Source organism: Eutrigla gurnardus (assembly GCF_963514095.1).
Source record: "Eutrigla gurnardus genome assembly, chromosome: 7".
NCBI classification, from domain to species: Eukaryota; Metazoa; Chordata; class Actinopteri; order Perciformes; family Triglidae; genus Eutrigla; species Eutrigla gurnardus.
The window spans coordinates 3,518,844-3,534,599 of NC_139921.1; the positions used below are offsets into that span (position 1 = coordinate 3,518,844).

The 15,756-nt window shown below is 45.1% G+C and overlaps 1 protein-coding gene and 1 long non-coding RNA gene across 4 annotated transcripts in view; one reads left to right on the top strand and one right to left on the bottom strand.

The window, feature by feature from the left end:
* The window catches only part of atp10d (ATPase phospholipid transporting 10D), a 37,034-nt gene extending 24,537 nt beyond the window's left edge, over window positions 1-12,497 (top strand). For all 3 annotated transcript variants that reach the window (XM_084013945.1, XM_084013944.1, XM_084013946.1), the window contains 10 exons: window positions 323-449; window positions 526-710; window positions 1,650-1,950; window positions 3,019-3,095; window positions 5,652-5,777; window positions 6,026-6,226; window positions 7,714-7,794; window positions 8,563-8,667; window positions 8,753-8,940; window positions 11,607-12,497. In XM_084013945.1, coding sequence (XP_083870071.1) covers window positions 323-449; window positions 526-710; window positions 1,650-1,950; window positions 3,019-3,095; window positions 5,652-5,777; window positions 6,026-6,226; window positions 7,714-7,794; window positions 8,563-8,667; window positions 8,753-8,940; window positions 11,607-11,802 — 1,587 coding nt within the window. In that variant the 3' untranslated portion in view covers window positions 11,803-12,497. The remainder of the gene's footprint in view (window positions 1-322; window positions 450-525; window positions 711-1,649; window positions 1,951-3,018; window positions 3,096-5,651; window positions 5,778-6,025; window positions 6,227-7,713; window positions 7,795-8,562; window positions 8,668-8,752; window positions 8,941-11,606) is intronic.
* Window positions 12,498-13,682: 1,185 nt separating this feature from the next.
* On the bottom strand, window positions 13,683-15,003 carry LOC311016094. Its single transcript, XR_014597443.1, has 2 exons — window positions 14,893-15,003; window positions 13,683-14,196 (listed from the first exon to the last, which is right to left on the bottom strand). It is a non-coding gene; the product is annotated as an uncharacterized lncRNA (long non-coding RNA).
* Window positions 15,004-15,756: the final 753 nt, after the last annotated feature.

Below are 15,756 nucleotides of genomic sequence, written 5' to 3' on the forward strand. Positions count from 1 at the left end.
GAAACAAACACACCTGGGCAATAACGAGTCCAAGTTTGGGGAGAATGGAGAAATGTAGATAAAAGAGCAAGTCTCATCATCGTGTCGAGGTGAAATCTGAACAGGTGCGTCTTGAGCCTTTTTTGGCAGATGGCAGGTGACTCTGCTGTCCTGACATTGATTGGTCAGTTACATCGAAGACATATTATCATGGTTGGTTGTGCGGCAAACTTTTTAAAGATTTGTGCATTTTGAAGGCAGAGACCTGTTGTTCCTCTTCCTAAAGAAAGCAGAGTGAATCCAGCCTGTATGTGAGACGATGTGTGCTGTGTATCTGGACCAGGTTCTGGAGGAGGAGGACTATGAGGACTGGCTGAAGGGACAGCTGCTGGCGGAGAGCAGCATCGAGAACCGAGAGGAGCTGCTGCTGGAGTCAGCTGAGAGACTGGAGACCAACCTCACCCTGCTGGGTAGGACAGCTGCACACATGGAGCCCTCTATACAACTAAATGATACCATGATATTCAGATGTCTCTGTGTGTTCAGGCACCACAGGCATATTGGACAGACTACAGGAGGAAGTCCCAGAGACCATTGAAGCTCTGCAGACGGCTGGGATCAAAGTCTGGATCCTCACCGGAGACAAAAAAGAGACGGCCATCAACGTCGCCTACGCCTGTAAACTCCTTGGTCCCAACGACCGGCTGCTGGCGGCCAGCTCTGGAAGCAGAGTCAGTAGCTTTGTGGAGATTTTGATGTTCAGCTGGTTTTGGTGTGCTGCTTTGCCTTCGTCCTCATCCTCAAGATCCCCCGCTAGAGTTATTCACTGTCATCTCCTGCCATCATTCTAGAGAACTAAACACTGAATCATATAACATCACACATTTGCATTTAGCGTTGTTTCGTTACAAACCCGGTAGTATTTTTGAATGGTGGTGCATCATTTCCATATTTCTAGTCTTAAAAAGGGCCTCCGATGATGCAAATATCGTCATTTTGCATCATCGGAGGCTGCTTTGGTTAGAGGGGGTGAGACTACAACACTAGTTCCTCATGTCTTCAACCCGCCTGTAGGGGGCAGCACCACTGAGACTACAGACCTGTTACAGACCAGTGGTGGGACCCACTGAGACTATAGACCTGTTACAGACCAGTGTTGGGACCCACTGAGACTACAGACCTGTTACAGACCAGTGGTGGGACCCACTGAGACTACAGACCTGTTACAGACCAGTGTTGGGACCCACTGATACTACAGACCTGTTACAGACCAGTGTTGGGACCCACTGAGACTACAGACCTGTTACAGACCAGTGTTGGGACCCACTGAGACTACAGACCTGTTACAGACCAGTGGTGGGACCCACTGAGACTACAGACCTGTTACAGACCAGTGGTGGGACCCACTGAGACTACAGACCTGTTACAGACCAGTGGTGGGACCCACTGAGACTACAGACCTGTTACAGACCAGTTGTGGGACCCACTGAGACTACAGACCTGTTACAGACCAGTGGTGGGACCCACTGAGACTACAGACCTGTTCAGCCACAGATGCTTAAAGTATAAAACTACCAAAACCAAAATAACTGCATACACTACATAATAGTTGTGATAAATGCAGTGGAATCAATGTGCTGTAGTACTTATGGATTTCTTTCACACATCAGGATGCGTGTGCAGCATTACTTGAGGATCTCAAACGGGAGGTGCAGCATGACGAGGACAGTTCGACTGAACCGACTGCAGCAGGGAATCGTGGGGGATCGTCCTCGGGCAGCGCGGCAGGCTTCATTTTGGTTATCGACGGACGGACGCTGGACTTCGCCCTGCAGGAGGAGCTACAGAGCGACTTCCTGGAGCTGAGCCAGAGATGCAAGGCGGTCATCTGCTGCCGGTCCACTCCGCTGCAGAAGAGCCAGGTGGTCCGGCTGGTCCGGGACCAGCTTAGTGTCATGACCCTGGCTGTGGGTAAGGACCTGGCCTGTATGAAATGTTTTCCATGTGTCTGCATAGTAAAAAGAAGTGACGTTGGATGATTTGACCAAGAGGGAGCATGTCTATGGAAAATAAACATTTGATCTAGAGTTGGACCTTGTCGTACACCACAGGTAATGTGAATTGTTGAAGAAAAGTAGTTGCTATGGTGACCAAGTAGCTTATATCTAAGAGGTTAGAATAAAACCAACAGACTGCAGTGTCCTTGACACCAAACCCAGGTTTTAAAATGGTTAGACACCAAATACCAGACCAGGTTCACTCCGTCTTTTATCTGGGGGAGGTTGTGGCATCGCACCAACGTGCAGGGATTCAACATTGTCATGGCATCTAATAAACCCGTTTGGAATGTAAGGCTGTCTGTGAATTTAAAAGTAAATAATCAATGCATATTCTGAGTTTCAGTGCTCATAGAATCGTTGCTAGAATGGTACGGGAGCACCATAGTTGGACCACTCCTCAATGTCATGCTTGACCCAGGCAGCCAATCAAATGGTGCAAAAGGCGGGCGTTACTACTGAACAACTTCCTTCCTGTTTTAATGGCGGTAGATTTGATAGAACGGACTATGAAAGGTTGATATTCGAGGTGTTTGATTAGGATGAACTATATATGTTTTCATCTGTATCTTTTTATGGGCCGTTTCCCTCCTCATCATCCGACATCAACAGCTCCATGTCTGTGAGAATCCACATTTGATCAGCTGGTTGATCAAACACGAATTACCACGAGTTCTCAATGTGATCAGGGTCATAGTGTGCTTTTAAACAAGCTGGTTCCCTCTCTGTCTCTGTAATATGTACTTTAAATCATCTGTGTGTTGTGTTGTCCTTCCATGTGGAATACAGAACATAAATGACCATATCTATAAAACCCTGGTCTTTTTAAATGTGGTTTTGTAGTGATGGCGGATGGCATAGAGGGAGCACTTATTGTTAATAACTGTTAGAGAAAGCAAAAATGTAAATCTAATGCTGGCTGTTGGGTGATATGGATTAAACCCTGTTATGTGATATGCTTGGTATGTCGTTTTTCATTTAGGTGACGGAGCCAATGATGTGAGCATGATTCAGGTGGCTGATGTGGGAGTTGGGATATCTGGTCAGGAGGGCATGCAGGTAATAAAGATTCATCCCGATGCCAACACCAACAGGAAACACTGTTTTTCATAGAGAGGCTTAGTCCCGCCCCTTCCTGTCTCCCTAATGGGACCTTATTTCTGAATACATGTGTACGGTAGTCGACAGAGAGGAGATAAATCATGGTTTGATCCCGTTTTAATTGTTCCCTGAATTCCACATGTGATGTTTGTCAGTTTAACACATAATGTTTCAGGTCCAGAAAGTCTCAGTGTGTCGTACGTTTGTTTAGTGTGAAACGTTACATCCTGGTACCCGACACACAGAGAGACCTGTTGTTATAGTAACGTTACATCCTGGTACCCAACACACAGAGAGACCTGTTGTTATAGTAACGTTACATCCTGGTACCCAACACACAGAGAGACCTGTTGTTATAGTAACGTTACATCCTGGTACCCAACACACAGAGAGACCTGTTATAGTAACATTACATCCTGGTACCCAACACACAGAGAGACCTGTTGTTATAGTAACGTTACATCCTGGTACCCGACACACAGAGAGACCTGTTGTTATAGTAACGTTACATCCTGGTACCCGACACACAGAGAGACCTGTTGTTATAGTAACGTTACATCCTGGTACCCAACACACAGAGAGACCTGTTGTTATAGTAACGTTACATCCTGGTACCCAACACACAGAGAGACCTGTTATAGTAACATTACATCCTGGTACCCAACACACAGAGAGACCTGTTGTTATAGTAACGTTACATCCTGGTACCCGACACACAGAGAGACCTGTTGTTATAGTAACGTTACATCCTGGTACCCGACACACAGAGAGACCTGTTGTTATAGTAACGTTACATCCTGGTACCCAACACACAGAGAGACCTGTTGTTATAGTAACGTTACATCCTGGTACCCAACACACAGAGAGACCTGTTATAGTAACATTACATCCTGGTACCCAACACACAGAGAGACCTGTTGTTATAGTAACGTTACATCCTGGTACCGAACACACAGAGAGACCTGTTGTTATAGTAACGTTACATCCTGGTACCCAACACACAGAGAGACCTGTTATAGTAACATAACATCCTGGTACCCAACACACAGAGAGACCTGTTGTTATAGTAACGTTACATCCTGGTACCCAACACACAGAGAGACCTGTTGTTATAGTAACGTTACATCCTGGTACCCAACACACAGAGAGACCTGTTGTTATAGTAACGTTACATCCTGGTACCGAACACACAGAGAGACCTGTTGTTATAGTAACATTACATCCTGGTACCCAACACACAGAGAGACCTGTTATAGTAACATTACATCCTGGTACCCAACACACAGAGACCTGTTGTTATAGTAACGTTACATCCTGGTACCAAACACACAGAGAGACCTGTTGTTATAGTAACGTTACATCCTGGTACCGAACACACAGAGACACCTGTTGTTATAGTAACGTTACATCCTGGTACCCAACACACAGAGAGACCTGTTGTTATAGTAACGTTACATCCTGGTACCCAACACACAGAGAGACCTGTTGTTATAGTAACGTTACATCCTGGTACCCAACACACAGAGAGACCTGTTGTTATAGTAACGTTACATCCTGGTACCAAACACACAGAGAAACCTGTTGTTATAGTAACGTTACATCCTGGTACCAAACACACAGAGAGACCTGTTGTTATAGTAACGTTACATCCTGGTACCAACACACAGAGAGACCTGTTATAGTAACTTTACATCCTGGTACCCAACACACAGAGAGACCTGTTGTTATAGTAACATTACATCCTGGTACCCAACACACAGAGAGACCTGTTGTTATAGTAACGTTACATCCTGGTACCCAACACACAGAGAGACCTGTTGTTATAGTAACGTTACATCCTGGTACCCAACACACAGAGAGACCTGTTGTTATAGTAACGTTACATCCTGGTACCCAACACACAGAGAGACCTGTTGTTATAGTAACGTTACATCCTGGTACCCAACACACAGAGAGACCTGTTGTTATAGTAACGTTACATCCTGGTACCCAACACACAGAGAGACCTGTTGTTATAGTAACGTTACATCCTGGTACCCAACACACAGAGACACCTGTTGTTATAGTAACGTTACATCCTGGTACCCAACACACAGAGACACCTGTTGTTATATTAACGTTACATCCTGGTACCCAACACACAGAGAGACCTGTTGTTATAGTAACGTTACATCCTGGTACCCAACACACAGAGACACCTGTTGTTATAGTAACGTTACATCCTGGTACCCAACACACAGAGAGACCTGTTGTTATAGTAACGTTACATCCTGGTACCGAACACACTCTCTAAAACTGCCAGGATGTAAAATGCAACTGTAAATTGGAAGAATTGAGTTTATTATATTAGCAAATATGTGATAATATAGTCACCAGTGCGATTAGCGCTTCACCTTCCAGTAGGAATAAACATGGGAGGGAGGCACATGATCTGTTTGTAATTAATTCCAGTATTATTATCCGTAGATGACCCATGAAGCAGTAATATTGTTGTCCCTCTGCATCGTCCTCCAGGCCGTGATGTCCAGTGACTTTGCTATCTCCAGGTTTAAACACCTGAAGAAGCTGCTGCTTGTCCACGGCCACTGGTGTTACTCTCGTCTGGCCAACATGATCCTCTATTTCATCTACAAGAACGTGGTAGGACTTCTTTACCGACTCCACTTAGTCTCTGTATGTATTCAAGGCTTGGAAAATAGCTTGATTCAAAGAGGAACTGAACCCCCCAAACCACTTTGTTGTATATCTGGTATTCATAGTGTTCTACATACTGTACTAAATTTATCAGCAACGGCTAATTTACATCCAGTTTTTAAATTATGTACAAAGAAGATGAATCTGAAGCAGAGTTCCCTGATTTAGATACAAACACTGTGTCTGTCCTGCAGATGTATGTGAATCTGCTGTTCTGGTATCAGTTCTTCTGTGGTTTCTCTGGGAGCGTCATGACCAACGCCTGGGTGCTCATCCTCTTCAATCTGATCTTCACCTCCATCCCTCCTCTGATCTACGGCGTCCTGGACCGAGTCACGCCTGCAGACTCCCTGATGGAGCTGCCGGAGCTCTACCAGGCTCTGCACACTTCCAAGGTGACCTCAACTCGCCAATCACAGTGCTGCTGTTCAGGATTCTGCTTCATCATTGAATTATTTCATGTCGGACGTTTCCTACAGTAATGCAGAATAGAACGATGTGGAGAAGACATCACGGTTACGTTACATTGTGGTGGGAGAAAACGAGTTGAAACGGACGTTATCTTCAGAAATCAAAATGTCTTGTCGTGTTGTAGCACGTTAGAGTAGGTGAAGTTAAAATATTAAGAACCAATTAATACATATTAATGAATCAATCTCACTCTAAGACCGTAAGCCCTCGAAATAGGGATCTCTGTATTCTGCTTGTGAAGAAATATACACGGACAACGACTGAGTGATAAATGGGTGTTTATTGACTGACCTAAAGATTTAACTAAGTGAATAAAAGAGTATAAATGGACTTAATATAAACACACACAAACACACAAGATGCATAACTGAAGTGGAAAAGACTACTGAGCTAAGAGTTTGGCGATAGTTGTGAGAGTACCTTCTTAAAGGAGTACTTCATCCATTTACATTAAGCTTTGTATGGTTAGAAACCCGGTAGTATTTTTGAATGGTCGTGCATCATGAAAAAGAGCCTCTGATGACGCGAATATTCTCATGTTGCATCATCGGAGGTTAGAGGGGGTGAGACTACAACATAGTTCCTCATGTTTTCAACCAGCTTGTAGGGGCAGCACCCACTGACACCTGTTACAGACCAGTGGTGGGACCCACTGAGACTACAGACCTGGTACAGACCAGTGGTGGGACCCACTGAGACCTGTTACAGACCAGTGGTGGGACCCACTGAGACTACAGACCTGGTACAGACCAGTGGTGGGACCCACTGAGACTACAGACCTGGTACAGACCAGTGGTGGGACCCACTGAGACCTGTTACAGACCAGTGGTGGGACCCACTGAGACTACAGACCTGGTACAGACCAGTGGTGGGACCCACTGAGACCTGTTACAGACCAGTGGTGGGTCCACTGAGACTACAGACCTATTACAGACAGTGGTGGGACCCACTGAGACTACAGACCAGTGGTGGAGTGGTGCATTGTGGGAGTTGTCACTGTCTGCCTTTTCTCGGTCAAGAAGGCACTAAATTAGAAATCAATTTTACATTTCAACTACATAAATGACCCACTTTAAATACAGATTCATGTTTCCACCGAGGAAGTATCCTTTAAATAAACTGGGATGCGCTTTGACATACAAGATAAGTATCAAGTAAGTCACAGTCCACTAACTGAGTCCGTGTCGTTGGATCCGTACAGTGAAAACAGCTATTGTTGTTAGCTTATTAATGGTGTTCTGCTGGAAAACAAACACAGATGTGACAGCGCTCCTACAGAACTGTCACTTACTGACACCAGATTCTCAAGATGCATGGCAAAGGAGTCAAATAAATGAATCATTGCAGATTAACACGTTGGACATGGACCAGTGTTTAGAAGGACTAACGAGTAAATGCTGTGTCTCTCCAGGTCTACATTCCCTACATGTTCTGGATTACAGTGCTGGATGCGTTTTACCAAAGCCTCGTCTGCTTCTTCGTGCCTTACTTTGTGAGTACGCTGTGTCAAATCCTTTTTCTGTCAAATAGTTCCTTCATCACTGTTTTTATTCTGTTGCTTTCTCTTCACATGTGCGGTAAGCAGGTCAGTAGGCTGCCCACGTGGGCTGGAGGAACCCAGAATAAATTATTTAGCTATGATTTATATCAATAACCAGATGAAAAAGATGCTGAAATAACTCCATCATGATGGTGATCAGTAAAAAGTGCTGAGTCATGCTTTGTTAGGTCTGTCTGCAAGAACACAAGATAACTACTTTTAAACGCTGATTTTCTGAATGGAATCTGGTTGATGGGTGCTAGGCTACGCTAACATTGTAGCTGCTCCATCAACACTCCAAATAAGGTCATCTAGACATAAATACAGCAGAGACCTTGTTGTTTGGACCACAGACAGTCTCTGGTTTGTCCACATAGTCTGGTCTGGTCTCTGGACTAATGTGAGGTACTATCTAGACCTCTGGGGAACCACAGACCCAGGAGACCACCTTTGGTTCCTCCATTTAGGATTCAGCAACGTGACGATGACAGGCTTTAGAGACGGTGTGACGTGAATTTTTCACAGGTTGAAATTTGAACTCACGCAAATTATACAAATATTGCATGTTCCCATCATGGCATGCACATTTCTGTCCATACGCAGCTTTCCTTTGACTTTGTATGCATTCACTCCACATGAAAAAAATCACTTCAGGTCTGGTGTGAACACCACTTCAGCTGATGTGATCCCACTGTAACGCTGTTGTGATGCATGTCTCAGGCTTTGGCAGGATCTGGTGTTGGCGAGCTGTCCTTCGGCTCTCCGATCAACGCCTCGGCTCTGCTCATCATCCTGCTGCACCAAGTCATCGAGAGTCACACTCTGGTCAGACACACTGCTGTACTGCATGAATGTCAAAACCCAACCGGATGCTTTCTGCATTGACCGAATGAATGTCTCTGTGTTGCAGACGTGGCTTCACATGCTGGTTTTGGTGCTCAGTGGTGCTCTTTACTTCGGCTTCGTGCTGCTCTTCAGTGTGTTCTGTGTGACCTGCAGCCCCCCCACCAACCCGCTGGGGGTGGAGACGCTGGAGATGTCCCGCCCTCTTTTCTACGTCATATGTTGTCTCACCACGGTGACGGCTCTGCTTCCCAGGTACACACTCACACACCCTCGGTTACACTCACACACCCTCGGTTACACTCACACACCCTTGGTTACACTCACACACCCTCAGTTACATTCACACACCCTCAGTTACACTTGCACACCCTCGGTTACACTCAAACACCCTCGGTTACACTCACACACCCTCGGTTACACTCACACACCCTCGGTTACACTCACACACCCTCGGTTACACTCACACACCCTCGGTTACACTCACACACCCTCGGTTACACTTACACACCCTCAGTTACACTCACACACCCTCGGTTACACTCACACACCCTCGGTTACACTTGCACACCCTCGGTTACACTTGCACACCCTCTGTTACACTCACACACCCTCGGTTACACTTGCACACCCTCAGTTACACTCACACACTCTCGGTTACACTCGCACACCCTCGGTTACACTCACACACCCTCGGTTACACTCACACACCCTCGGTTACACTCGCACACCCTCAGTTACACTCACACACCCTCGGTTACACTCACACACTCTCGGTTACACTCACACACCCTCGGTTACACTCGCACACCCTCAGTTACACTCACACACCCTCGGTTACACTCACACACCCTCGGTTACACTTACACACCCTCAGTTACACTTACACACCCTCAGTTACACTCACACACTCTCGGTTACACTCACACACCCTCAGTTACACTCACACACCCTCAGTTACACTTACACACCCTCAGTTACACTCACACACCCTCGGTTACACTCACACACCCTCACACTTACACACCCTCGGTTACACTCACACACCCTCGGTTACACTCACACACCCTCGGTTACACTTACACACCCTCGGTTACACTTACACACCCTCAGTTACACTCACACACCCTCGGTTACACTCACACACCCTCGGTTACACTCGCACACCCTCGGTTACACTTGCACACCCTCTGTTACACTCACACACCCTCGGTTACACTTGCACACCCTCAGTTACACTCACACACTCTCGGTTACACTCGCACACCCTCGGTTACACTCACACACCCTCGGTTACACTCACACACCCTCGGTTACACTCGCACACCCTCAGTTACACTCACACACCCTCGGTTACACTCACACACTCTCGGTTACACTCACACACCCTCGGTTACACTCGCACACCCTCAGTTACACTCACACACCCTCGGTTACACTCACACACCCTCGGTTACACTTACACACCCTCAGTTACACTTACACACCCTCAGTTACACTCACACACTCTCGGTTACACTCACACACCCTCGGTTACACTCACACACCCTCAGTTACACTTACACACCCTCAGTTACACTCACACACCCTCGGTTACACTCACACACCCTCACACTTACACACCCTCGGTTACACTCACACACCCTCGGTTACACTCACACACCCTCGCTTACACCCACACACCCTCAGTTACACTCACACCCTGAAGCTCACCAGGAAGAGAGACAACGCAGCTCTGAAGACTGATGTATGGATAGGTAGCTAGTAAGCTATTTATTTAGGTAGCTAGTAAGCTAGGTACATAGTTAGCTAGATATCTAGTTAGCTAGTAGGCTGGGTGAACCCTGCCTGAAACTTCCGGGAAATTTGGATTTCGCTCGGCAGTTTAGGCTGGACACCCTCAGGCTTACTTTCGCTGTTACATTGCCAGAATCTTTGGCTCCAATCAGAAACGGCCATTCTCTCCTGGCACGCTATTGGCCGGTGACGTGACGATGACGAAACATAAGCGACGCGAAGCAGCAGTTGTTGTCCGGAAAGTTGCTATGATTGGTTGTAGGACTATCCAATTGCGTACGGAGTCATTTGAACGATGCCCATTGATCCCGCCTCTTGAGCAGTAGAAACAAAGCGCAGCTTCCCCAGACTAATGTTCAATCTTAAAGATTGACCTTAGTATGGTGAAAACCAGACTAGTTAGCTAGGCATCTGAGTAGCTATTTAGCTATGTATCTAGGTAGCTAGTTAGCTATTTATTTAGGTAGCTAGTAAGCTAGGTACATAGTTAGCTAGATATCTAGTTAGCTAGGCATCTAAGTAGCTAGTTATCTGGGTATCTAGGCATCTAAGTACCTAGGTATCTAGGTAGCTAAATAGCTATTTATTTAGGTAGCTAGTAAGCTAGGTAGCTAGTTATCTAGTTAGCTAGGTATCTAAGTAGCTAGGTAGCTAGTTAGCTATGTATTTAGGTAGCTAGTAAGCTAGGTATCTCAGTCGCTAGTTAGCTAGGTATCCAGGTAGCTAGATAGCTAAGTATCTAGGTAGCTAGTTAGATATGTATTTAGGTAGCTAGTTATCTAGTTAGCTAGGTATCTAAGTAGCTAGGTAGCTATGTATTTAGGTAGCTAGTAAGCTAGGTATCTCAGTCGCTAGTTAGCTAGGTAGCTAAGTATCTAGGTAGCTAGTTAGATATGTATTTAGGTAGCTAGGTATCTAGTTAGCTAGGTATCTTGTCTATAGTTGTTTTATTCCTCAGAGGAGGCGGAGCCAGATAAAGGTCACAGTGGTCAAGTTATTCATGAATGAAAGTAATTAAGTTTTTCTGTCATGAGTCCGTCACGTTCCCTAATAATCTACTGATCGATGTGAAACACTGATCCTCACACTGATCCTCACACTGTCCCATGTGTTCTCCACTGCAGGCTGCTGTTCCGAGCTCTGTACAACACCTTACACCCCTCTGCTGTTCTGAGATCAGCTCAGATGGACAAAGTGTATTCAGAGAAGTACCGCAAGAGAATGCAGGGCTGGAACCTGAACCGGTCTGGAGTCCACAGGGTGCCACTGTGTCCCGACAACCCCGTCCTGGAGCCCAGCACGGCCGCGGTGGAGTCCTAACGCCCCTCTCACCATAGACACAGATTCATACGGTGACCTGGACCGGAGAGAAGACTGAACCAGATCCCTGCTGACATTGGGTGAAGGCAGGTTCACCTGGACAGATCGATCCCAGCGATGACACATCGAGATGGACAGCCATTCACACCTACGGGACATTCTGTCACCAATGAACCTGCATGTGTTTGGCTGCAGCCGGAGAACCCGGAGAGAACCCAAACTGACATGGGGATCCGGCTCGAGGCGCTAACCACTACAACACCATCCACAGAAAACTGGAAACACTCTACTCACTGAAGGAATCACAATAACGAGTTTGTGTTTAATATCTCACCAAACGGGAGCAGAAACTGTGAAACATGAACATCATGTAAAATATGCAGGTACGATAACAGCAGCTGTATAGATCAGCTAATTCATGTGCTAACATTTATCATAAAGGAATGAGAGCAGCCTCTAGTGGCCTTCAACCTGTACTACAGTTTACAGAGTGATCCAGCAGAACACTATCAGGTCCACATTTACACCGTGGGAGGAGGTTTCTTATATATGACATAAGTCTTTTTATTATTGCTGTTTGAGATTCATCATCGTAGACCTCACCACATGCCTGTGTGATCTCAGTTTGATTGGTTTACTGTCCCCAATGATTATGAGTTGTTATGTGGATCAATAAATCAGAATGTGGCATTAAAGATGGGAACAGAACTACTTTAGCATCCCATTGGAGTGTTGTCAACCTAATGAATGTGAGTTCAGGTCTGATTGTAGGTCAGGTTTGGTCTCCACCAACTGCTGAGAAAAGTGTCTGGCTCTGAAAGACTAACTAAACTCCCAAACCACTTTATTTTAACTGAAACCATCTTCCTTACAAGTGCGTATTGTTTCAAGTTCAAACCTTCACATTTAAAGGATACTTCACCAGTGGAAACATGAGTCTGTATTGAAATTCGGTCATATATGTAGTTTAAATGTAAAATAAATGTAGAAGTTGGTGTGACTTTTTGGCGATGTGGATGGAAGACAACAACTCCCACAATGCACAGCTCCACAGGCCACTCCCACTGATCTGGCCCCCCTCGCTAGAGTCCTTAAGAGAGAGAGTGGCGACAACGGAAGTTCAAAACGCCGGCCGATCACGTGGTCCATGTAGCCTCCAAAAGTTCCCGGAAGTGCTTGGCGGGCAATTGAAAAACACTAGGAAAACCACGACGATCGGTAAATAATGGTCAATAAATGCTTTGCGTTGCAACATGTATCGTAATATTTTCTCTTTTTCTTAACTTTCAGATTTGAGTGAGGAGAAAGGTGACTAACAAAGATTTGCCCATTGACTGCACATTAGGTCTGGACTCGTAACAACATTATGATAACTGTATTCTAATATGAAATCCATGGCAAATAAATAACACTTTGATTTGAATTCACTATAAATCACTATTTCTATCACTATGTGTTAACTATTCTTCCTCATCTCAAACTTACTCTACTCAGTGATGCACAATAAATCAGTAGCACAATAAATCACAGTCTTGTTTTTCCCAAAAGCACTTAATACCACAAATAATTCCTTAAAACAGTATGTAAAGAAGTGAAACAGATCAGCATGTTAAGCTGTTTGTGTCCTTTTCACTATGTAGTCCTTGACAGTCTTCACGATGGTGTGCTGTGCTGCGTGGGGATGCTCCAATCGCTCTGAGAGGGGTGTCCGCATGTATGGCTTCCCCAAAGACAGGGACAGGCGAAAAGCATGGGTGGTTAAAGTTGGAAGGAGCCATTTAACCACCTACAAAGACACTACTAACAAAAAAATATGCAAGGTAATCATATTCAAACAATGCATTTGCACTTTCACACACTTTCAAATACCACACCACTGCGAAGTTTAAGATGTTTTTAATTAAAAACAGAACAGAGAACAGGAAAAACAATGCAAAAACCAAGGGAAGTTACGTTGTAAATATAGTAGCTTCTTGGCAGACTTCCTGGACCAAGTGGAGCAAAAGGTCACTCCGTCAGTTAGAGTGGAACAACTGACAGTGGTGGACAGAGCAGCACCTGACCTTACAAAGAGTGAAAAAAGTATACTCTTCCATCTTACAGGCTACATTGTCCACAAGATCATCAAGTTTGCCAGCATCTGTGAAAACTGCAAAACTGCAACACAGCACAGTGATGACAATCCTGTGGGAGAAAACAGCATGTTGTTGAACTTTAAAGACTTCAAGTCAAGTCAGGTGCCCTCTGCCACCCTTCCCAAGAAGCCTATGATGTCATTCACCACATCGAGGAACTGTTCAGGACGAAGACTGGTTCCTCCCTCATGGAGCTTCCAAACGCAGTGGGTGTGTTGGAGAAGGAAGCTCTGGCATTCTCCAGCAGGCTTCCATCATGCTGAGAAATAAAAGAAAAGATCAGGAGTCAACATAATACAGTGTCCACAATATTCACAAGGAGAATTAGTAACATGATACATATGCATGAAAAATATAACCATGCCGGTATAAACCCAGTTTGTGTTCTCACCGTCCAAAATCACAACAGTAGACACACCAGCTTTATAATATACACTATACTCCTATCAGCTTTTTGAAAAAAAAAAAAAAAAATCAAGTTGCCCAATACACACACGGTAATTATATTAACACAACCAGAATCAGCCCGTTTTTTTTTTATTATTTGCAAGAAAGTTTACCACCATCAGGATCGGCGGATGCAGCTCAGTTTGAATTTAATATTCAAATGTGAACTTTTTCATCCCGCACTCAAACCTATATATATATAGCCTCAATTATATTAAATTGATGTTTATCTACAATCACAATCCCTGCACATTAAGCTGGCTATTGGTATACATTGACAGTGTTCGATTAAGTTATATTTAGTGAACAGAATTTACATGCGTCCGCCTGTTGCATGTGTTGCTATCGTTATCCAGCGTGCTAGCTTAAACTTTTATCCGTTAATATTCTCTAATCTTCTAATCTAGACGGGGACAATCCGCCAACATATTTAATATAGCTAATTACTCATGTCAATTTAATTCCAATGAACTACTGATGTGAAAATGTCATTGTTTAAACATTTTACCTTGATCAAGTGTTGCTCCGACCGTGTGCTCCATAAGAATTACGTTGGGCGGAAGTTAGCTTTTGCTAACTTCCGGGAACTTTTGAGGGTCTCCATGCTCCGCCATTGCTGTGAAAAAAATTAACCATTGCAGTAAACGTAGGTGGCGCCACTCTCTCTCTTAAGGACTCTACCCCTCGCCAGTCCCCTGCCGGTTTGATGATGGAACTTTACTGACACACATTTATAGGAAACACTCGGACTCTGGATCGCTGGACGTGAGCGCTCCGGACCTTACCGGGCCGGACGCTCTCACCCCCTCTAACCAAAGCATGATGCAAAATGACGATATTTGCGTCATTGGAGGCTCTTTTTCAGAACAGAAACACGACCATTCAAACACTACCGGGTTTTTAACCATACAAGGCTTCGTGCAAATGGGTGAAGTATTCCTTTAAGTGCAAAGTATTTAAAGGTCTTTTGTTAAATGGTAAATGGCCTCATTTATATAGCGCTTTTGTCCAAAGTGCTTTACAGCAATGACTGACTTTCACCCATTCATACACCCATTCATACACCGACGGCGAAGTCAACCACGCAGGGCGACAGCCAGCTCGTCAGGAGCAATTAGGGTGAGGTGTCTTGCTCAGGGACACCAGGCACTCAGCTAGGAGGAGCCGGGGATCGAATCTTGCGGTTACCAGCCAACCCGCTCTACCTCCTGAGCTAAACCTCCACATATGTCTATGTTATAGACATGGACCCCATAGAGTGGACAGCCCGCTGTTGGCCACGTTACTGTTGTGAAAGGCGGGGCACATGTAGGCCCCACACTTTGGGGCCCAGGTGGGGCTGAGAATTATCTGTTAGAATATGTATATAACT